A 19,548-nucleotide genomic window follows, 5' to 3' on the forward strand; every position below is an offset into this window, starting at 1 on the left:
TCTTCCAGGGCTGTTTCCCACCCTGCAAAGATAGTGATCTTGTATAATATTTCAGGTAGTGCATCGTCACAGCCTTGACATTTAGAGCTTTGGAGTGAGTGATGAGCGCCCCAGCCCCAGCCCAAGCCCCAGCCTGAGGCCAAGGAGTGGAAGCAGGCGTTCACACACCCTTCAAATGAATCACAGGCATTCAGGCGTGTACAAACAGATACTCGACTCCTTGCTTCAGGGCACCTGATTATTTTTTTCTTTTTCTATCTTTCTGTTTTTTCTTTTCTCCACCATTATAAGTGCCTGTTGGAGGTCTGGAACATTCTCAGGTTGTCTCTCCTCCGTTCTGGAATTGTTGCTGAAGCTCTGGAACTTTCTGTAATTCATTTCAGAATGTCTGGCCCTTCTTTTCAACAACACAACTAAATAAGTAACCCAAACATTTTGGGGCAATTGTCACTTCCAAATCTGAAATGCAATAAAATTGGTTTAGCTGAACGACTTCTCAGTGGTATTTCACTGCAGAGTGCTTTGGGTGTGGAGTGGATTTTTTCTGCTGCAGTTCTCAACTTTCATTCGAAGAAACAGAAGAGAGAGATGCACTCTGACAGAAGCTAACATCACTGAATAGATAGTTTAAAACAGCAAAATCTGTCAGTTGCTTATTGATGAATGAATAAATTGACTGATTGCAGGGGTTGTCATACCCATAAAGAGCCAAAGAGAGAGAAAGGGGAAGTAAAGAGAAAGAGGAGGAGAGGGATAGGGAGGAAGAGAATGGGAGAGAGAGAAAGATAACGATAGAGAGAGAGAGAGAGAATGAGAGTGAGAAAGAGAATGGCAGAGAGAGAGAGAATGAAAGGGAGCGAAAGAAGGAGAGAGAGAAAGAGAAGGAGAAAGAGAACGATAGAGAGAGAGAAAGAATGAGAGGGAGCCAGAGAAGGTGAGGGAGAGAGAGAAAGAGGAGAGGGAGAAAGAGACATAGAGAGAGAGACAGGTGGAGGGAAAGAGCGAAAGAGAATGAGATATAGGGTGGGGGAGTAGTGAAAGAATGTTGCCTTGGTTGAGGCCTCGGAGATGTTACCCAACCCCTGTTTGGCAGGCACACCCTATACTGATGTGAAGAGGGCACGGGTGTGAGAGGGGCGTTGCACTTCAACCTTTTTTCTTTTACAAAGTCAGCAAATACCCCCATGATTACAGGGAAAGATTAGCGTTCTCTGCTTTTCGAATGCCATTCAAGCTAGTTCCTTTCTAATATTAGATTGGAAGTGTAAAGTGTAAAACTGGTTCCATGCAAATGTAACCACTTGTTAAGACCCTGACTGACTGGGTGTTTTTTTTTTTTTACTGATTTGTTTACTCCAAATGCAATACGTAAATTTCAAAAAAAAAATTATTCTGCTCCCTCCCTAAGAAAGGCCCAGATTATCAACATTAGGGTTGCCATTTGAATTAGTCTGCTGCTGGTCTAAACCATTTTTATGGGGCCATGCTGGCGTATTGATGTTCTGAGATCAGCAGTCCTGGGCTTCAGTCAAATAGTCCTTTTTGCTTAGGAAGGATCCTATTGAAGTGAAATGACCCAGTAGTATCTCAGTGACAGCCATTATAACAGCTGGTCGTATTCTCTACACACACACACATACGCACACGCACACACGCACACACACACACACACACACACACACACACACACACACACACACACACACGCATACATGCACACACACCCACTAGTCGTTTACTTTACATGCTAGGGAAAGGTGCTTCAACGCTTCTTATCTCCTTTAGCATAGGGTACACTGGACCATCATTTACGAAAGCAAAGGAGATAATATCGTCCTTCAATTCAATCATTTCAGGGGCAGGCGGGCATATAAAATGTTTTCAAGCTATTTAAATGTTGTAAGTACCAACATGGCCGAAGGTTTCTGCGTGTTCGTCTCTCTGCGCTTTGCTAAAATATAATATGTATTAACACTTAGGGGACCAAGGCCTGTTAGATTTTTTTTAGGTAGTCTGACATGCCTTGATGTTTTAATATATTTTCTTTAACTAAAAACACTGATGCACAAGTGGCATGTATGTAAAAGATTAAAGGATTCTGGGGGTGTTCTTTTTATGACTGTAGGACAAAATCTCGCGGAGCTTTAAAGGCATATTGACAACAAGAACAAAAAACAAAAGTTCCCTCCAGAGGGGGTTACCTACAACCCACAGAGACCAGAATTCTCATGTTTCTGAGATCCATGTTAAGACTGATCTATTCTGCTGCAGGACTGAGACCAATATAACACTGAGACTGAGACCAATATACCACTGAGAAGGAGACCAATATACCACTGAGACTGAGACCATTCAAATGAACCCAAACATGACAGAGGAATCATCTTCTAATGTGATATTATACTTAGTACTCTTAAATCCATTTTCCCTGCCCTTAGTTTAACCCTTGCATGGAAAAGCACAGGGAGAAAATCAGAGCCAAGTGATAGAGATAAGAACACCAGCAAGGGTGTGAGAAAGTCAACCAAATGGAGCAATGCAGTTCTGCAATGTTGTAAGAAGCACGATCTAACAACTACTGACCCACACCTTATAAGTAATATGTAACTAGAAGGTAATCTGTGTTTAACAATCCAAAGATTCCCGGTCCCGTCTTACAATGTGAATAATTTTATTACATATTATTGCTTTTATTTTTGTTCACATTATCTAATGCCAATATACTATACATGTACAAAGACTGTATGTACAACACTCGAGAAAAATGTGCATAGAACAGCGCATTACAAAAAAAGGTTACGGTAAAGGGTCTTTACTGGCTAGTACCAAGTGTGTGCATGTTTTCATTGATGACTAGTTACACCATCCTCATTCAACATCCTCAAATTTGTCTTCATTGAATATGGTGATCAGGTAGTCAGAAGGGAGGATAAGCACATGTCATTCCTACAAGCATATCAAATGCAACTGTAATGGACATTTTAAATATAAATATCAAATTGAAAAACAAATAAATACAAATATATTTCATTTAGAAGAAAGCCTTCATTAGTTGTGGTGTTGCTGGTGTCTGTAAGGCAGATTTGTTGGCTGTTAGTTAGTTAGCTCGCTAGTTAAAGACAAAAACGTATGCGTCTTTAAACCCTGGAGGTGATAGCGCCATGCTAACGATTAAGAGGTAGTGAACAGAACTTACAGTTATTCAAAACGTACAGTAATTAAGCGTCTTAAATCCACCCTAAGGACAGAAGCCTAAGGCAGACTGGGGCCTGTGATTCCTGTCTCCGTTACACTGGAGGCCATGAGGCTGTTAACTTCCCTGAGACCATAAAATCGTCTTGGTAACGGCCCACAACTCACACACCAGCTTTCCCTTTCTACCCATGCGCCAAATGACCTGTGACCTCATTAAGAAAATATGTGGTCTGTAGTGAGCAGCGGGCACTCTGCAGTTTGAGTGGAGGCAGAAGAGGCTGTGTGTGTGTGTTTGTGTGTGTACATGTGTTTATATGTGTGTGTGTGTGTGTGTGTGTTGCTGGTGTGTGTGTGTGTGTGTGTTTGTGTGTGTATTTTTATATGTGCGTGTTTGTGTTTATATATGTGTGTGTGTGTGTGTGTTTATTTGTGTGTGTGTGTTTGTGCATGGGAAAGTCCAAATCTGCCCTGCTGGTGTGCCGTCCTCAAATTCATTCAAAATTAAAAAAAAAAATGTTTAACTTTTTGCATGTAAGTTGTAGCTCTGCTGATGATTCCCATGAGGTAATCATTTCTTTCTCTACCCCTTGGCAAACAGAAACTACTGCTGAATGTCATGTATAGTAACATGTACTATCAACTCCCTTTCTGTTCTTGCTGCTGTAATGAGTTTTTTTAAACCAATACTGAAACCCGCAAAGATAGGCCACAGGCATCCCTGTCTGCCAGACATTTTGTAATGGTTGGTAATGTATCAAGCCAAGAAATGATTTACAATATACTTAAGCCCTTAATCCCGTGAACTTTGAGGTGTGTAGGCCTGTTTGATGAAGGCTTTTGTCCCATCAAGGGTGTGTTCATTCTTTTCCCAACATACACACACACACACACTCATGCACACAACCATGATTTGTCTGTCTGACACACACATACTTAGAACTCAGACTCACTACCCAAATAGCCATAAAAGCCATAAACCTCTTTAGTGTGATACTGCACATACTGTGCATACTGTCTGAATTGGCCACAGTAAAACATTATCAGTGTACCGACACAAGGCTAACAGGCCTGTTGTGCTGTTGTGGATGGGTTGCTGTGGTAACGAACAACATGAAGCAACCATTTGTTGTGTAAACCAACTGACTCGTTCAGTGACATGCCTAAGCACCTAATCATACACACCCACAGGAACACACACACACAATTGTTCCGTTTTTCCCCATTAGTGACAACAGAAGATGGATGGGATTAGATAGAGATGAGATACCCCCAGCCTTTGGGATACCTAAGAAAGGCTGAAACAGCCCTCACTGTAATAATTATCTGTTTATTCCCCCCCAGCAGTGTGGGCCAGTGTGGTAAGTACGTAATTTCAAGTTTTGGAAAATGGAAAATGTTTTTAACACCCCCATCCCCCCCCCCCCCCCCCGCCTTATCCTTCTGTAAGGTGCATTGTGTTACCTCCTGGAACAATTAAAGAAAAGAAACAAAGAAGACAAGTCTCACCGTCCTAATGCATTCATTTGGTGTCTTAATCCTCAGGTGGGGGCCTGATGACACACGATGGTGTGCCATGTCACAATGCAGGATGACATGCGGGTGGGAGGCACACATACTAATCAGTCAGTGACACTAATCAGTCTGTAGGACCAGTTTTCCTGTGTTTGACCTTGAGCAATCACCATAAGCTGAACAGGTAGGTGAGGGTGGGGTGGGGTATGAGGGGGCCCTGGATGCATTCATTTGGTGTCTTAATCCTCGGGTAGGGGCCTGATGACACACGATGGTGTGCCATGTCACAATGCAGGATGACATGAGGGTGGGAGGCAGCACGACTGATGGCTTAATTACTGTGCATACCTGAGCTAGTTTCTAGTGTGCGCATCTAAACTATTTTGGGTGTAGCATGCTAAGTGATGGTGCCTCAAGCTAGGGGATAGACACTCTCCCTCTCCTACCCACCACTCAGCCCACACACACACACGTGTCTGGCCCCCAAATAGCCACTCCTCAAGGGATAAAAGACACACATACTAATCAGTCAGTGACACTAATCAGTCTGGAGGACCAGTTTTCCTGTGTTTGACCTTGAGCAATCACCATAAGCTGAACAGGTTGGGTGGGGTGGGGTATAAGGGGGCCCTGGGCTTCTTTCTCTATACATATCTCCCTCTGGAACGAAATACTGTTTTCTGATTGGCTAATGGGGTGTGCAATAAGTTCGTATAGATGCACACCTAATAATAATAATAATAATAATAATAATAATAAAAACATTTTTGGATGTAAACGGGAGATAAGCGTTGTGGAGTTCTTTGCCCCGCAGCGTCCATTATCTTTGTAGAACTGCACAGCTCGTCGGCCGTTATCCCTTACATGTCAATGCATTTCAGATTAGCAGGTGATGGGAATGTGAAACACAGAATGCAGCCCTTGCAGCAGGCCTTGGAGATGGTAGTTATACAGAACTTTAGATCTTTAGTTCCCTGAGTCAAAACTATCGGAAAGGACTAGAGGTGTTGCCCTGTCACTTAACAAAAGCACTGCAAACAGGGTAAACACACTAATTCATGTATACTGTATGACTACACTTAACTACTATGTCCTCTGGTGGAAAGATTGTTGCAGATCAGCTATGTTTAATGCCATACAGATAACGTACAGTAAGAAGAATTATAAATTAGTATGAATTTGGTTCAACTATATAAACGAGTAAGGTATACAGGACATCACAATTTGCACTAATAAGAGATTTAAAAACAATATTATGGGAAATTAAAGTTGGGACTTTCCCCAGCGTCTTGCTGGATTGATGTACTTTCATTTGATTACAGGGAAAAATGTCACAGTACCATTACTGTAATAAGAATTGCACAATGCTTGTGCTGTGGGTGTGAACCTCCAGCTTCTTCAACATTGCAGAAACCATCACTAAGGAACACTTAGTTCAGGCTTGGTGCCAAAGCTCTTGGGATGTTGAAAGACACAATGTGGCAACCTAGAATTTAAAATGAATTATAATGAGGAACAACATGTGAGCCAAAATTCCATTCAGAGGAGAGGAAGAATGGTGAATGATTGAAGTGATGACAGTCAATGGGGGAGGGAGAGAGAGAAAGTGAGAGAGGAAGGAAGGGGGGGGGGAGGGGGGGGGGGGGGTGGAGAAGGTGAGAGTGAAAGAAGGAAGAAAGAGAGAAGAGTGAAAGAGAGACAGAAGAGTGATGGAGAGAGAGCAGACAAACATCAGAGAGAGCCGGAGAGTGTGAGTGAGATAGAGAAAAGGAAATAAAGAGCAGTGGCGACTCGTCCATAAGGGCGATTGGGCGACGCACTGCCTATGGGAAAAGGAAGAAGGAAAAAAAAAAAAATTATAATAAAAAAAAAATTCCTGATGTATAAATTCAATCGCACGACTACATGTAAATGTAAATTTCATATATTTTTTCTGTCGGATTCTACCACTAGACCGTCTTATCTGCCTCTGTATGTCATTGTCGAATCAGGTAACAGTCATTCAGTCAGCCTAGAGTCAAGATTCAAATGGCCCCGCCCCTTCAGGGCGATCTGGGACGAAATGAAAATCGCCCCAGACCTCTCCCATTGACTCCCATGTTAAATGCGTTTTTTTCACAAAACAGAGCTCTCTACTCTCAATGCATTCTCTATGGCTTCCGGGAGGGCTCGCCCCTCCAAGTCTAGTCATTAGTAAGCGACGCAAAAGGCTATGGTAAAAGCCAATGACGACGTCACACAGCTTCGACAAAGGCATGTCAAGATGGCACCTGTTCAGCACAACAATTCCATCCGCTCTTTGACAGAAACTTCTTTTTAGTCAGCGTAATAATGAAGATAAATTGACCAAAAAAACAATTAGGACTTCCTAGACCAAAAGTATCCATTCAACAGTTTTCTACAAAGGGAGGGAAATTGGAACAAAAGAAAATCGCGGTCGTGAAGTGGCTAACGCGGTCTGTATTTCTATTTACCACTGTCACTTTTCATAGGTTTCACAGTGTGAACTATCTTTGAATAATTTTTTATGTGATGACTTATTTTGCTTTTGTAAGCCAATACTTTCAAGTTCAGTCAATAAATATCGTTGGTTTTGACGTATGTTGCCCCCTTCTTTATGTTGTTAGTGGACATATCATGTGTCCTGTTCAGCTATGTTACAACATACAACATTTGAGACGTGTGGATAACGAAAAAGTGGGATAATTTAATGTGGAGCCACATCATGTTTGCTTATGAAGGCTCCTGAATGTAACTTTCTTCCATAGCGTTCCACTTGTATCTTGCTACTCTAGCTATGTAGAAAGAGGGGAGATATTACTGTTGGTTGCTGCCAATAGTGGAAAAAAAGGTATTGCTGCATGAGTAAATCGGATAACTTAATGTACCGGGCCAGTGTTTCCCACACATTGACGAGACTATGGCGCACCGCCACCAATTTCGGCCGCCATAGTCTCTGCGTGCACATGTTTTTTTTTTTTTTTTGCTCAGACGAAGTTCGTGTCGCTCTCATTGGGATTGCATGAAAGCACGAAGTTCGGCTGTCTGCCTGCGACTGTGCCGAAAACAAAACACTGTTGAGAAGATATGTTAGTGTTTCCCCTACCATTGTATAAGGGGGGCGCCCCACCCCCCCAACGGCACCCCCCCCCCCTGAAAGGTCAAGTTAACTTTGCTCAATTTAATTTTCTATAAAGCGCCAGATCACCAGGTCAGTTAAGGATACCTTTCCTATAGAACAGGTATATACTCTATAGCTTGTTATTTTATTAAACACAATAAATAGCGTTGTGTTATTTATCTTATTTGCACAACGGCATGTCATTTTTGTCACTAGATGATCGCGCGTTTACAAGTGTCCTCTGCTCTCTGTATGCTCAAGGCGGACTTCTGCCCCGATGCGCACACGACGTTACTTTCTGTTTGAAGATAAGATAGCAGTTAGTAGTTGCCGGCCATCTAAACCATCTAAAATGCATATTTTTGCTCGCAATATATTTGGAAATACAGACAAAAAGCTGTCCGATTTGAATGGGGGTATTTATTCATGTATATTTTGTCATCACTCGATCTTGAGAGATGTCTTCAAGTAACGTTAATGTTCCAAAGTGAAACATTCTAATGTGTGCACCCAGTCTCAGAGAGTTACTAGCCAGACTAGCGGTAGCTACTGAAAGAATGCCATGGATCCAGCAAAGCGTAGAGCTAAACGAATGTATGAATATGAACACCGGGCGTTCTTGCCTGAATGGGAGGAATTATTTGCGGAGCGAAATGGAAAACCTCGTCGCTTAATATGCAGACGTCACGGTCGCATTTTAAAGCCTTGAACTTGGATGCTAACATAGCCCAGGAGTTCCTAAAACCAGAGCTGGGCAAGCACAAGGTACATTCTTTGATACATCAGTCAGAGAAACAGACTCGGCTCAGTAGTCTGAAACGGTCACGTTGGCATCGTATCAGGTGTCATGGAATATTGCTCGATCAAAAAAGTAATATAGTGAGGGAGAGTTTGAAAATTGAACAGAGGATATCTGACATTAACTATAATGAGCACCTTTAGACCATAATAGTCTTCAATATGTTTATTTTTGTGCCATATTTTAAATCTACATTTGTTAATTTCTCTTCCTAAAACAAAGGGAGGCAACTGCTGATATCAAGCTCTTCTCCAGGCACAGTCGGTTTCTCTGCTTTGTTTTGATCAGTCATTGCAGAGAAGGAGGCCTCACATTAATATGTGGAGGCAAAGTGTAGTAGCTGTTCCTAAGCTTTCTCTCCCGGGTCAGGGTGGTCTTGCTCCACACAAATCCCAAACAAAATCTCAGCAGATGTCTTCAATATGTTTAAATTTGTGCCATATTTTAAATCTCAATTTGTTAATTTATCTTCCTAAAACCCACTAGAGGACACTATTTAAAAGATTATTTAAAAAAAAAAAATCTTATGGGGGAGCATGCCCCCAGACCCCCCTAGTTTTGCTTATCCCCCCCAAAAGTGGGAAGCTCCCGCGAAATCAGGAATTTTAGGCCCCCCCCCCCCCCCCCCATAGTCTCCAAAATTTCTGTGGGAAACACTGACTACTGAATAGGTCGCCTTAATCATAAAAAAAAAATTGCCCCCCCTGAGAATTTTTTCAGGAGCCGCCACTGATAAAGAGAGATGGTGAGAGAGAAAGAGAAGGAGGTGTAGAGTGAGAAGAAAAGGGAAAGAGAGAGAGGGGGAGAGAAGATAGAAAGGCAGGAGAGAGAGAGAGGGAGATAAGCTGCGATAGACTGACAGAGGGAGGGACAAAGTTGATTCCATTCATTAAGTCCAAAGACTGCAAAGTCAAGAGCCTCTCTTCTTTATACTCTATTGATGTCTGAGCCTTAGGCATGCTTTAACGTGCAAAAGCATTATTGGAACAAAACTCAACCGTCAACTCATAAAAGCGCATTGGAATATTTCCATGGCAGAGACATGGGCACACATACAGTATAACCCAGAGCCATTTGGGGAGGTGCAGAGAACAGGTCTGTGTGGTTGCTATGCACACACAAACCTTAACCAATGTGTAATGTAAAATATAGAAAGCAAAGGCCTACCATACTGAGCTAATTACAGATTACATAACTTGACTCATTAGCCTAATCAAAGATCAATGCAATGCACCATAGGCATATTTCATATATAATTTTATGCTTTATGTAAAACCTGACGCTCTCTTCAAAATGCGGACGGAAAACATACCCATGTGCACACAGTGACACACGACCAACTTCAGCAGCTGGTCCATGCGTCATGCTATACTGGTGCTCGACTAAGCTAGTTCGTTAGACAGACATTGTTACTTGAAGGACATCACTGTCTCTAACAGGAAAATTGTTTGGTTGAGTAATACAGAGCAATGCAAATGAAGCAGAAGTCAACAGGTATGGCACTGTGGCACATACAAGCTACCCACTCCCTGCTGCCTTAAGAGACAGGCTAGCCCTATAAGTTAACTCCTCTGGTGTATGTACCACTCCCACCTACCCTACCTGGCCCTACCTGGAGGGTAAAAGGACAGCAGGCACAGTGCTATGCGTTGTCTACATTGGTGCAGGTTGCACAATGTATGGGAGTGGTGTCAGTTATGTATTAACTTTTCTTAAATGGGTGCATTCTTTTAGGGTCAAGACTTACTAGCTGTGTTTGTCCATCTTTATCAGGCTGTAAAGCTGGGAACTTTGAGACTATGGTGAGATTTGTGCACTGCAAACTGAAGAGTTTTCTCCATCATCCTCAGCAGGACAATTGATTCAGCTCTGGTTCGGGTGACTTAGTAAACTACAGGTTAGACTGGCTTTGCAGAAAAGACTCCTGGTGACACCCAATGAATAAACAAAGGCTTTATTTTGGATGAAGTCCAGAATGTTACTGTTTTCAAAATGATACAAAGGCAAAAGCTTTTCCCCAGGTGCTTATATAGATCTCCTTATACAGCTCCTCAGAAAGTCATTGTCTCTAAGAGTCAGTATGTAATATGTTGCTATGCAACACCTGAAACTTTAAAAGCTCTATTTGTTCTAAAGAACTATTTCACTCAGTGAAGCCATTAAACGGCAACAAAATCATGAAAACAATTTTTTGGCAAGTAACCGTATAATAAGCAGGATAATGTAAAGTTCTTGAAAGATAAATCCTGAAAGGATGAAAAGGACCCAGCCATGCAGTGCCCTTTCCTTAATGCACTATGGCATAGCCTACCTTGTGTATATTAAGTGTTGGAATGTCAAGTGAAGTGGGAGTGGGCGGACGAAAAGATGTGGTAGGAGAGAGGTCCATAAAACCACTGGGGGACAGGTGAACTTGATGGCAGAAGGTTTCAGATTTTACATTTGACCCCAAAAAATGTATAATATTATAGAAAAAAATGTTTTTATATAAATTATAAAAATAAGTTCACCTCATATTGGTTCGGTTAGGCACAATGATTATCACAAATTGTGACGTTGTTAGGGAGACAAGACATACACTCTCACCATTACAAATCCACAACTGATATACAGATTCTATTACTATCTGTATCCATGCCGTAATGATTTATGTGAGGCCTCTGGTACCATAGGCCTGGGAGAGCTGAGGGTTTCCCACATCTCAGTCAGCAGTGATACCAGAGAGAGAGAGAGAGAGATAGATAGAGAGAGAGAGTGAGAGAGAGAGAGAGAGAGAGAGAGAGAGAGAGAGAGAGAGAGAGAGAAAGAGAGAGAGAGAGAGTGAGAGAGAGGTTTGGCTTTGTGCCAGGGCATTACTGGCAGAACCACGATGGCCCAGAGGTTATAGTTACGAGAGGGCATGTGCACACATGTATTTGTGGGAACCCGTATTTAATCTTTTTAGTTTTTTCAGTTGGCAGTTTCTTCCTTTCACCCGGTGTTGTTGCTACATGCAGTGAAAGGGTGGACAAGTATGGTAATAGTTATGGCTGATTCCTTCTCATGAGTGTACTGAAAGCAACGAATGCATCTCTTGTGGATACAGAGCTTGGCAGCTCAGTCTGTGATAATGTGCTCTATTTATTTGTGAAGCACTGAAACATTATATGTGTACATATAATTGGATAGAGCACTACTTTAAGAAGACAATATTACAGTTAATAACAAAACAAACAGATCATGATCAGATCATAAAATAAATATTGAACATTTGCATTCACACGCTACCAATCATCAAAGGTGTACTCTAAAAGAAAAGCAAACAGTTTTCATTAGTTATCATGGGCGTAAGTTCAAAGCACCTTTTTTAAATCAACAAGGAGGTTTACATTTCGTTTGATAAGCACTTTTAACATACAAGCAAGACAGGTTACAAATCAATCAACTTTAAGATATACAGTATATATACTGTATATGAAATAAATATAATTTTAATAAATACATATTTTTAATATTTTTATATTTAGAATTGTGATGAAATGAAAAGGCAAAGCTTCGATTTCACTGGACATAATGTTAGAGCCATAGAGAAATGGGTGTGTGAGTACAAATAGAGTAAAGGTATGACGCAAGGGCACAGCAAAGGCAGACGAAAAGGGTAAATGTATTATAAGGATTTAGTGAAAGGCCCATTCAACAGGCCAGCTCTCTGCTATCAATTACACCATCACACAGGACCAGGGACCGAAGGACTGAACAACAATGGTGGAGGTGGTGGGGTGACTAAGGGCACTCACACAAATGTCAACCCTGGCAGAAGTAAAGGCATATGTCAGTATAGGAGAGGCACAGTCAGGGTATATTCCACCAAGACCAAAACTTAAAGAAATAAAGAAAAGGCCAAACTGCGCGTGGATAATTTAGTGCACGAATTATGCAACTTGAAGAAATCAAAGAATGATAGGGTGGGGCAAATCAAAGAATGGATTATTCTATGATTTGTTATGGAGTATTCCACAAATATGATTTGTTCGGTTTAACTGTCATAATAGCACAAATAATTTCTATGCATGTCTGTACTCATTCTGAAAACAGACTTCAGAGAATGAACTTCAGCAACTGTAGTTGGCACTGGTCCATGCCAATAGCTTTACAATAGGCTTTTTGTCTCTCCCTGAAACTGTGAGACCTTGGCAAACACAAAGGAACAGAACGCGGAACTTACCTAAATACCTCTCATGTCTGTCTTACAGTTTCCACTCCAAACTTCTTATTTTTTTTTCTGTAACGATTAAATCTAAATACTTGATCAGAACTGCATCCAACCAGCCTAGTTTGCCCTTCACTACAAAAGACCAGAGTAGTGTACAAGACACCTGAATAATTTAAAAGAACACACGGGTGATTCTATTCTATGATCTCTTTTTTCTGAACTACAGGTTTGTAAATTGCACTTAAAAAAACAAACAGGTGTTTTTAAGTTTGAATATTGGACAAGGTGCATAATGCAGATGTTTTAACACTGCAAGCCTTTTTCTTTCATAGTTTCAACACTTCTTTTCACTGCGGAAACCTCACTGTGAAAAAAAGTAGCGATGAAGTCTGCGGCAGACTCTAAAGCAGTGGTTTTTAACCTTATTGGAGGTACTGAACCCTGCAAGCTTCATCAGTGCATTCACCGAACCCTTCGTAATTTGAAAAATAAAATATGATTTCTTCAAACGTGGGTATGTATAAAAACGGCCCGACATTGTTATTGTGAACCAGGCTATATTGTGTGTGTCTTGACCCCTGCCGAACCCCTGAGAGTGACTCGAACCCAGGTTAAGAACCACTGCTCTAAAGTTTGTCTGGTTAACAAAACCTTTATACCTATCACCGTGGGTTTCATCTCCACTGGCAAAGCAATGTTTATACAAGTCCTCAAGGCTAAAGATCCTGAGGGCACTCACATCAGGCTTACACTTTAATCCACTCCATTGTGAACGCAGATTCTTTCCCAGCCGGTTTGAACGAGAAAAAATCTATTTTATGAAAAATATTAACATGAGAGTGACAATTAGACATATGGATTGTAAACGTAGAGCTTACATAAGCAGAGTAGGACACATCATGGGGAGTGTTTCAGAAAAGAATGTCGGAATCGATCTTCTACAAGGAGTGCATTAAAATAACCTTCTTTTCCTAAATGTGTTCTTTCTTTTATACTTGTACTTATTCTTCTGTTATAGTTCTGACCCTCATATGTAAAAGTTAGTCGGAAATCCGATGTTTATGCTTACTTAAGTCAAATATAATGCAGTCTATCATTATATCCTGTCAGGCATATCAAGTAATTATTAATACCTACTGGGCCAGTAGCTACAATAAATGGTGGCTTCCTGTTCAATAACGCACAGAGCAACATCACACATTTAACGAGCCATCTTGCCATGGGGAGTTTAGCAAGTTCAGGGCTGTATAGGCATGAAAAGATAAACGATGTTTGAGGATTGTGCCCTGGCTTTCTATTGATTTCCTCCTGTGTGTGTGTGTGTGTGTGTGTGTGTTTGTGTGTGTTTGTGTGTGTGTGTGTGTGCGTGTGTGCGTGTGTGTGTGTGTGTGTGTGTGTGTGTGTGTGTGTGTGTGTGTGTGTGTGTGTGTTTGTGCGTGTTTGTTTAAAAGATCTTGTCAGACTGCTCATGATTTACACAGACTGCTGCCACACCTGTTGACCATGTGCTTTGTGTCGGTGTGATCATGACTGATCATCTGTGTTGAAGGAAAAACTGTGTGTGTGTGTGTTTTATTCTACATGCCAGTCTTTGCATGCTTTACCTGAAAAAAGAATGGGTGTGTGTCTTTGTGCTGTTTATATATGTGCAGGGTGCGATTTGCCGGGGGGGATGGTGGGGATTTACCCCCCCTCTGGTTTTTACATCCCCACCTCAGCTGGATGAATTTCATACATGGGGGGGATAACCCTCAATTATTTAAAAAACAATGAAAAAACAGACAGGTTGTGACAGCGTTTTCTTACACTTGCTTACATCGCTGGCACTAACGTTCACCTTACCCGAATTGTCGGCATTCTCAGAATTTGCGAACGTCCCCATGCACATAAACACATTGTATACATTGTAACAATAACATTACATACACGGAAATTAGCAAAGCCAGCTAATTAGGCTACTGTACAATGAAACGAGTCCAGAGCAGCATATCGTCCTTTTTAACAGGACCTGCGCAAAAATAATCTCTAACCTCTACACAATTTAAAGCAGTCATTTCCGGTCCTGAAACTTCTTCTTTCTTTTTTGATGGTGCGGTCCTGAAACTAAATTAGGCATCTCCTAGTAACCTGTTTCAGAAAAAAATATATTTCATGTAGGCTATTTTATATACTGTTAAAAAAAAAAAAAAAAACATCCCCCCCTCTGGTTTTTGGACATATCGCACCCTGTATATGTGTGTGTGTGTTCACACTTCTGTAATCACTTCTCCATCGTAGATAATCCACCCCACCACCACAGTAACCACACACTCCACCCCACTCCACCCCACCTTACAGCTCCTCCCTCTTCAGCATAGCTTCCATAAAAGGAGCTCACTGAATTCTCCCGTCTCCACAGTCAGGGCAAAGCAGCTCCAGCACACACACACGCACGCACCGCAAGACAGACAGCAAACAGACAGACATGTCTTACTCCAGCCGAAGCTACGTCTCCTCCTCCTCCGGAGGCTCCATGAGGGCCAGCGGTGGATCCATGGGTGGTGCCCGCCTCTCCATGGCCTCTGGTGGGTTTGGCGCCGGTGGTGGCGGCGGCGGGCGCATCAGCTCCATGCGTGCGGGTAGCGTGTACGGGGGCGCAGGAGGGTCCGGGGTGCGCATCTCCAGCGCGTCCAGCTCCTTCTCCGCCGGCGGCGGTGGTGGCGGCTACGGCGGCGGCTATGGCGGCGGCTTCAACCTGGCCAGCGCGGTGGACCACTCAGCCAATGAGAAGGCCACCATGCAGAACCTGAACGACCGCCTGGCCACCTACCTGGACAAGGTGCGCTCCCTGGAGAAGGCCAACGCCGAGTTGGAGCTGAAGATCAGACAGTTCCTGGAGAGCAAGACATCCCCGGCTGCCCGAGACTACGCTCACTTCCATGTGACCATCCACGACCTCCAGGCCAAGGTATGTTTGCATCGCCATGGCAACAGCATAGTGTCACACATGTAACACACTACATAACGTCACCAAACTAAATGGTTCAATTCAATGCAATTCAATTTTATTTATATAGCGCCATAACAATACAATTCGGTCTCAAGGTGCTTTACAGAGCCCAGAGCCCAGATTCCTACCAGTATTGACGCTAAATTTACTCATGAATAACTGTCTGCAGCTTTACAGAGGATGATGGCTAGGTTTTATCAAATTAGATTTCCAGATGTATTAAATATGTGATATCATAAATCAGCCCTTGTGTGCTGCTTTGCGTTACTGTGTGCTCTTGTAGCACTGTCAACTTGCACTATCTCTTATCTACTCTGCGAAAATCATAACCCCTCTGATTGAACAGCCTTTGGTCTTCAACCCCGTTCCTGGGTACATACATTATCAGAGCCCAACCCTTATAGACCCATGCATCCATTCATGGTTCTTAGTTCTAACATGAACCTTACAAATCAACAGTCACTTTGCCATTTTCTATTTAGGTTTTCTCTGTTTTTCTAAAATGTTTTTTTTTTGTCTGTGCAGATCCAGGAGGCCTCCCGTCAGAGTGGCGGTATCTACCTCAGCATCGACAACGCCAAGCTCGCTGCTGATGACTTCAGAGTCAAGTGAGTCTACCTACACAAACCATAGACACACTCCATTCCAGAGTCTGACACCATAGACATTATTTGACACTCGATTCTAGAGTCTGACACCATATACTTTATTTCAACCAGAGGTAGTGATTAAGAAAAAAGCAATGTATTCTAGAATTTGGAACAGCAGCATTTCTTAACTTCAGTCAGTTAATTCCAAATGCCACACATGTCCACACATTTTCACTTGTAGATTTTTGCTTTGCTTACTCTTCATCCTGACTAGATACATAGTGTTTTACTACCCACTCAATGACACAAATCACACAAGCAAAGCAAATAGCTGTAATGCATGCACAGAGTAATGTTAGCGCGTGCATGACTTGATTATTATCATTTCGGTTATGATCAGGTATGAGAACGAGCTCGCCATGAGGACATCCGTGGAGGCCGACATCGCCAACCTAAGAAGGGTGCTGGACGAGCTGACCATGGCACGGTCCGACCTGGAGATGCAGATCGAAGGCCTGAGGGAGGAGCTTATCTACCTCAAGAAGAACCATGAGGAGGTGAGAACTAGAGAACACCTCACAGGCAGCACGATTAGAACTTAAGTTCTCATGTCACTCAAGGAGAACCAGAAGAAGATAAAAACATCTCACAGGAACATAATTAGAACTAATGAAAAGGAGTTTCAGTTCTCATTTTTCTCGAAAAGAACCATGAAAAGTGAAGAAAAACATGATCACAAATAATTAAAAGGAACTGTAGGTGTTATTTCCTTTGAGAGGGACAATTAGTAGGTTAGGCAACGTTGAGGATGTGGAGCAACACAGCATTTCTAAGCAATCACAGTGTCATTACTGTCTGAATGTATGTTAAGCAATGGCACATGCTCTTGTTTACTTAATATTACAATTCATTATAACTCTCGGAAGCTTTAGTGGAGGCCACAAAACATCAAACAAAATCATTAAAAACAGGTGTTTTGGAGGAAGGTGTTTTATCGCTTTGTGTAGTGAATAATGTGTAGTCTGCTGGTCAGGATCAGAAAATAAAACCCTTCAGGATGAAATACGTAACTCACAAATTACCTTTCTGCTTTTTCTCCTCTCAGGAGCTCCTGGCCATGCGTGCCCAGATGACCGGGCAGGTCCACGTGGAGGTGGACGCAGCACCTCAGGAGGACCTGACCAAGGTCATGGCCGAGATCCGTGAGCACTATGAAGCCGTGTCCGCGAAGAACCAGAGAGAGCTTGAATCGTGGTTCACGAGCAAGGTACATCTAAGTCCTCAATTCTCCTCACACATGTATGAGTGTACGCTTTGAGTATGTATATGCATTTTAATATAAGTAGTCTACATGTGACTAATAAATGGTTGACGAGTAAGTCACATTTGTTAATATGCTGGTTTCTGCTCTTTCGGCAAACAGACCGAAACTCTGAACAAAGAGGTCAGCGTCCACACCGAGACGCTGCAGACATCACGGTCAGAAATCAACGAAGTCAAGCGCACTCTGCAAGGGCTAGAGATCGAGCTGCAGTCCCAACTCAGCATGGTAAGCAACCAGTATGATAGTCTACCATACAGCAGCTAGCATATGAACTAGCGGCAGGATTTGTATAATACTTGAAAATGCATTTATCAAGGCAACCAACAAGCAAATATGTGACAAACATGACCTCAAAAGTACTTATAACCATTGATACTAAATAAGTACAGGTTTAGGATTAAATCTGAAGTAGCTACAACCAGTTATTGAAGGCTAACGCTGGGTCTTTGCTCTCTCCAGAAAGGGTCGTTGGAAGGAACACTGCAAGACACGCAGGCTCGCTACTCTTCGATGCTCTCAGGCTACCAGATGCAGGTGAGCAGCCTGGAGGAGCAGTTGACTAATCTCCGTGGGGACCTGGAACGCCAGGGCCATGAGTACAGGATGCTCCTGGACATCAAGACCAGACTGGAGATGGAGATCGCAGAGTACAGAAGACTCCTGGACGGAGAAGCTGTCAGGTCAGTTTGATAGACTGTGACTATATAAGGCAAATTAGGAAAATAATCCCAAATAACCCATAGTTGATGGATAGATTAGATAGATAGATTGCACAGTAAATATAGATTTTTAAATAGACATACCTTCCCTCTTCAAAATAGCCTCCTTATTATTTACTAGTGTTTACTAGTGCTGAAGTGTGCCTGACAATGTTTTCTGTCAATGGTGCCATAAATAAATATGAATTGGAATTTTAGCATGGTTACAAAATGCCGTCTAAAATTATAATCTACAAAATTTACATTTGAGCTAATTTGCTCTGCTGAATGAATATAAATTGAAATAGAAAATAGCATCCCCAGTTTCCATGCTTAATTGCACAGCTGTTCCAAGTGTTACAATAAAAGCAGTCAAAGTACGCTGTCATTATAGTTAACTTAATGTTTACTAGTCATCAGTACTCCCTCGTGTACAGGTTACAGCTTATTCAGTGATTCAAAAGCCAGAAGACTCTGAGAACTGACCTCTGTGTTTATATGTGCCCTTTAGTACCTCCAGCATCTCCAGCTCAAGCTCAACCACAACACGTAAGGTGGTGACCATCGTGGAGGAGGTGGTGGACGGCAAGGTGGTCAGCTCATCCAGCTCATCTCAGTCCTCAAGTGCCATTCACTGAGTGCCATTGACACACACCCCAACAACACAGCACTGGAACAACAAGCCTACCAAAGAAGCGCCTCTCAAAAAAAACACCCCGACAGAGAGAAAAAAGAGAGAAACAATAAAAAGTGCCCTGTGGTGTTTAATCTTAAACCTTTGTGTGGTGGTTTTATTCTAGATGAAGTGGTTAGCTGACTGGTTGGTTGGCCAAAGGTTTTGCGAAAGAAATCAAGAAGTAACAAGGGAAGAAGTAAATACAGACAGATAGAAAGAAAGAAAGAAAAGAGGCAAAAATGTGAAAATACTCTCTGGTAGTAAAGGGTTAATCTGCACATCTTGAAACTGGTGTGACCATGGCCACTATAATTTAAAAAAAGTAAAACAATATTTTTGTTCATGCAAGATATAAAATAATACATTTCAAAATTATTTCACAACACATTGGGTAGATAGATAGATAGATAGATGGATACTTTATAAACCCCAAGGGAAATTTGAGGAAATCC

At 42.1% G+C, this 19,548-nt stretch overlaps 1 protein-coding gene across 1 annotated transcript; it reads left to right on the forward strand.

Annotated features, from left to right (window-relative positions):
* Window positions 1–15,226: 15,226 nt before the first annotated feature.
* Window positions 15,227–19,195, forward strand: LOC308379359 (keratin, type I cytoskeletal 50 kDa-like). Its single transcript, XM_080856455.1, has 7 exons — window positions 15,227–15,766; window positions 16,334–16,416; window positions 16,799–16,955; window positions 17,504–17,665; window positions 17,822–17,947; window positions 18,182–18,402; window positions 18,932–19,195. The coding sequence occupies exons 1-7, from the start codon at window positions 15,284–15,286 to the stop codon at window positions 19,056–19,058; spliced, it is 1,359 nt and encodes a 452-aa protein (XP_080712581.1). The 5' UTR covers window positions 15,227–15,283; the 3' UTR covers window positions 19,059–19,195.
* The last annotated feature ends 353 nt before the right edge of the window (window positions 19,196–19,548 follow it).

Source organism: Sprattus sprattus (assembly GCF_963457725.1).
Source record: "Sprattus sprattus genome assembly, chromosome: 18".
Classification (NCBI taxonomy): domain Eukaryota; kingdom Metazoa; phylum Chordata; class Actinopteri; order Clupeiformes; family Clupeidae; genus Sprattus; species Sprattus sprattus.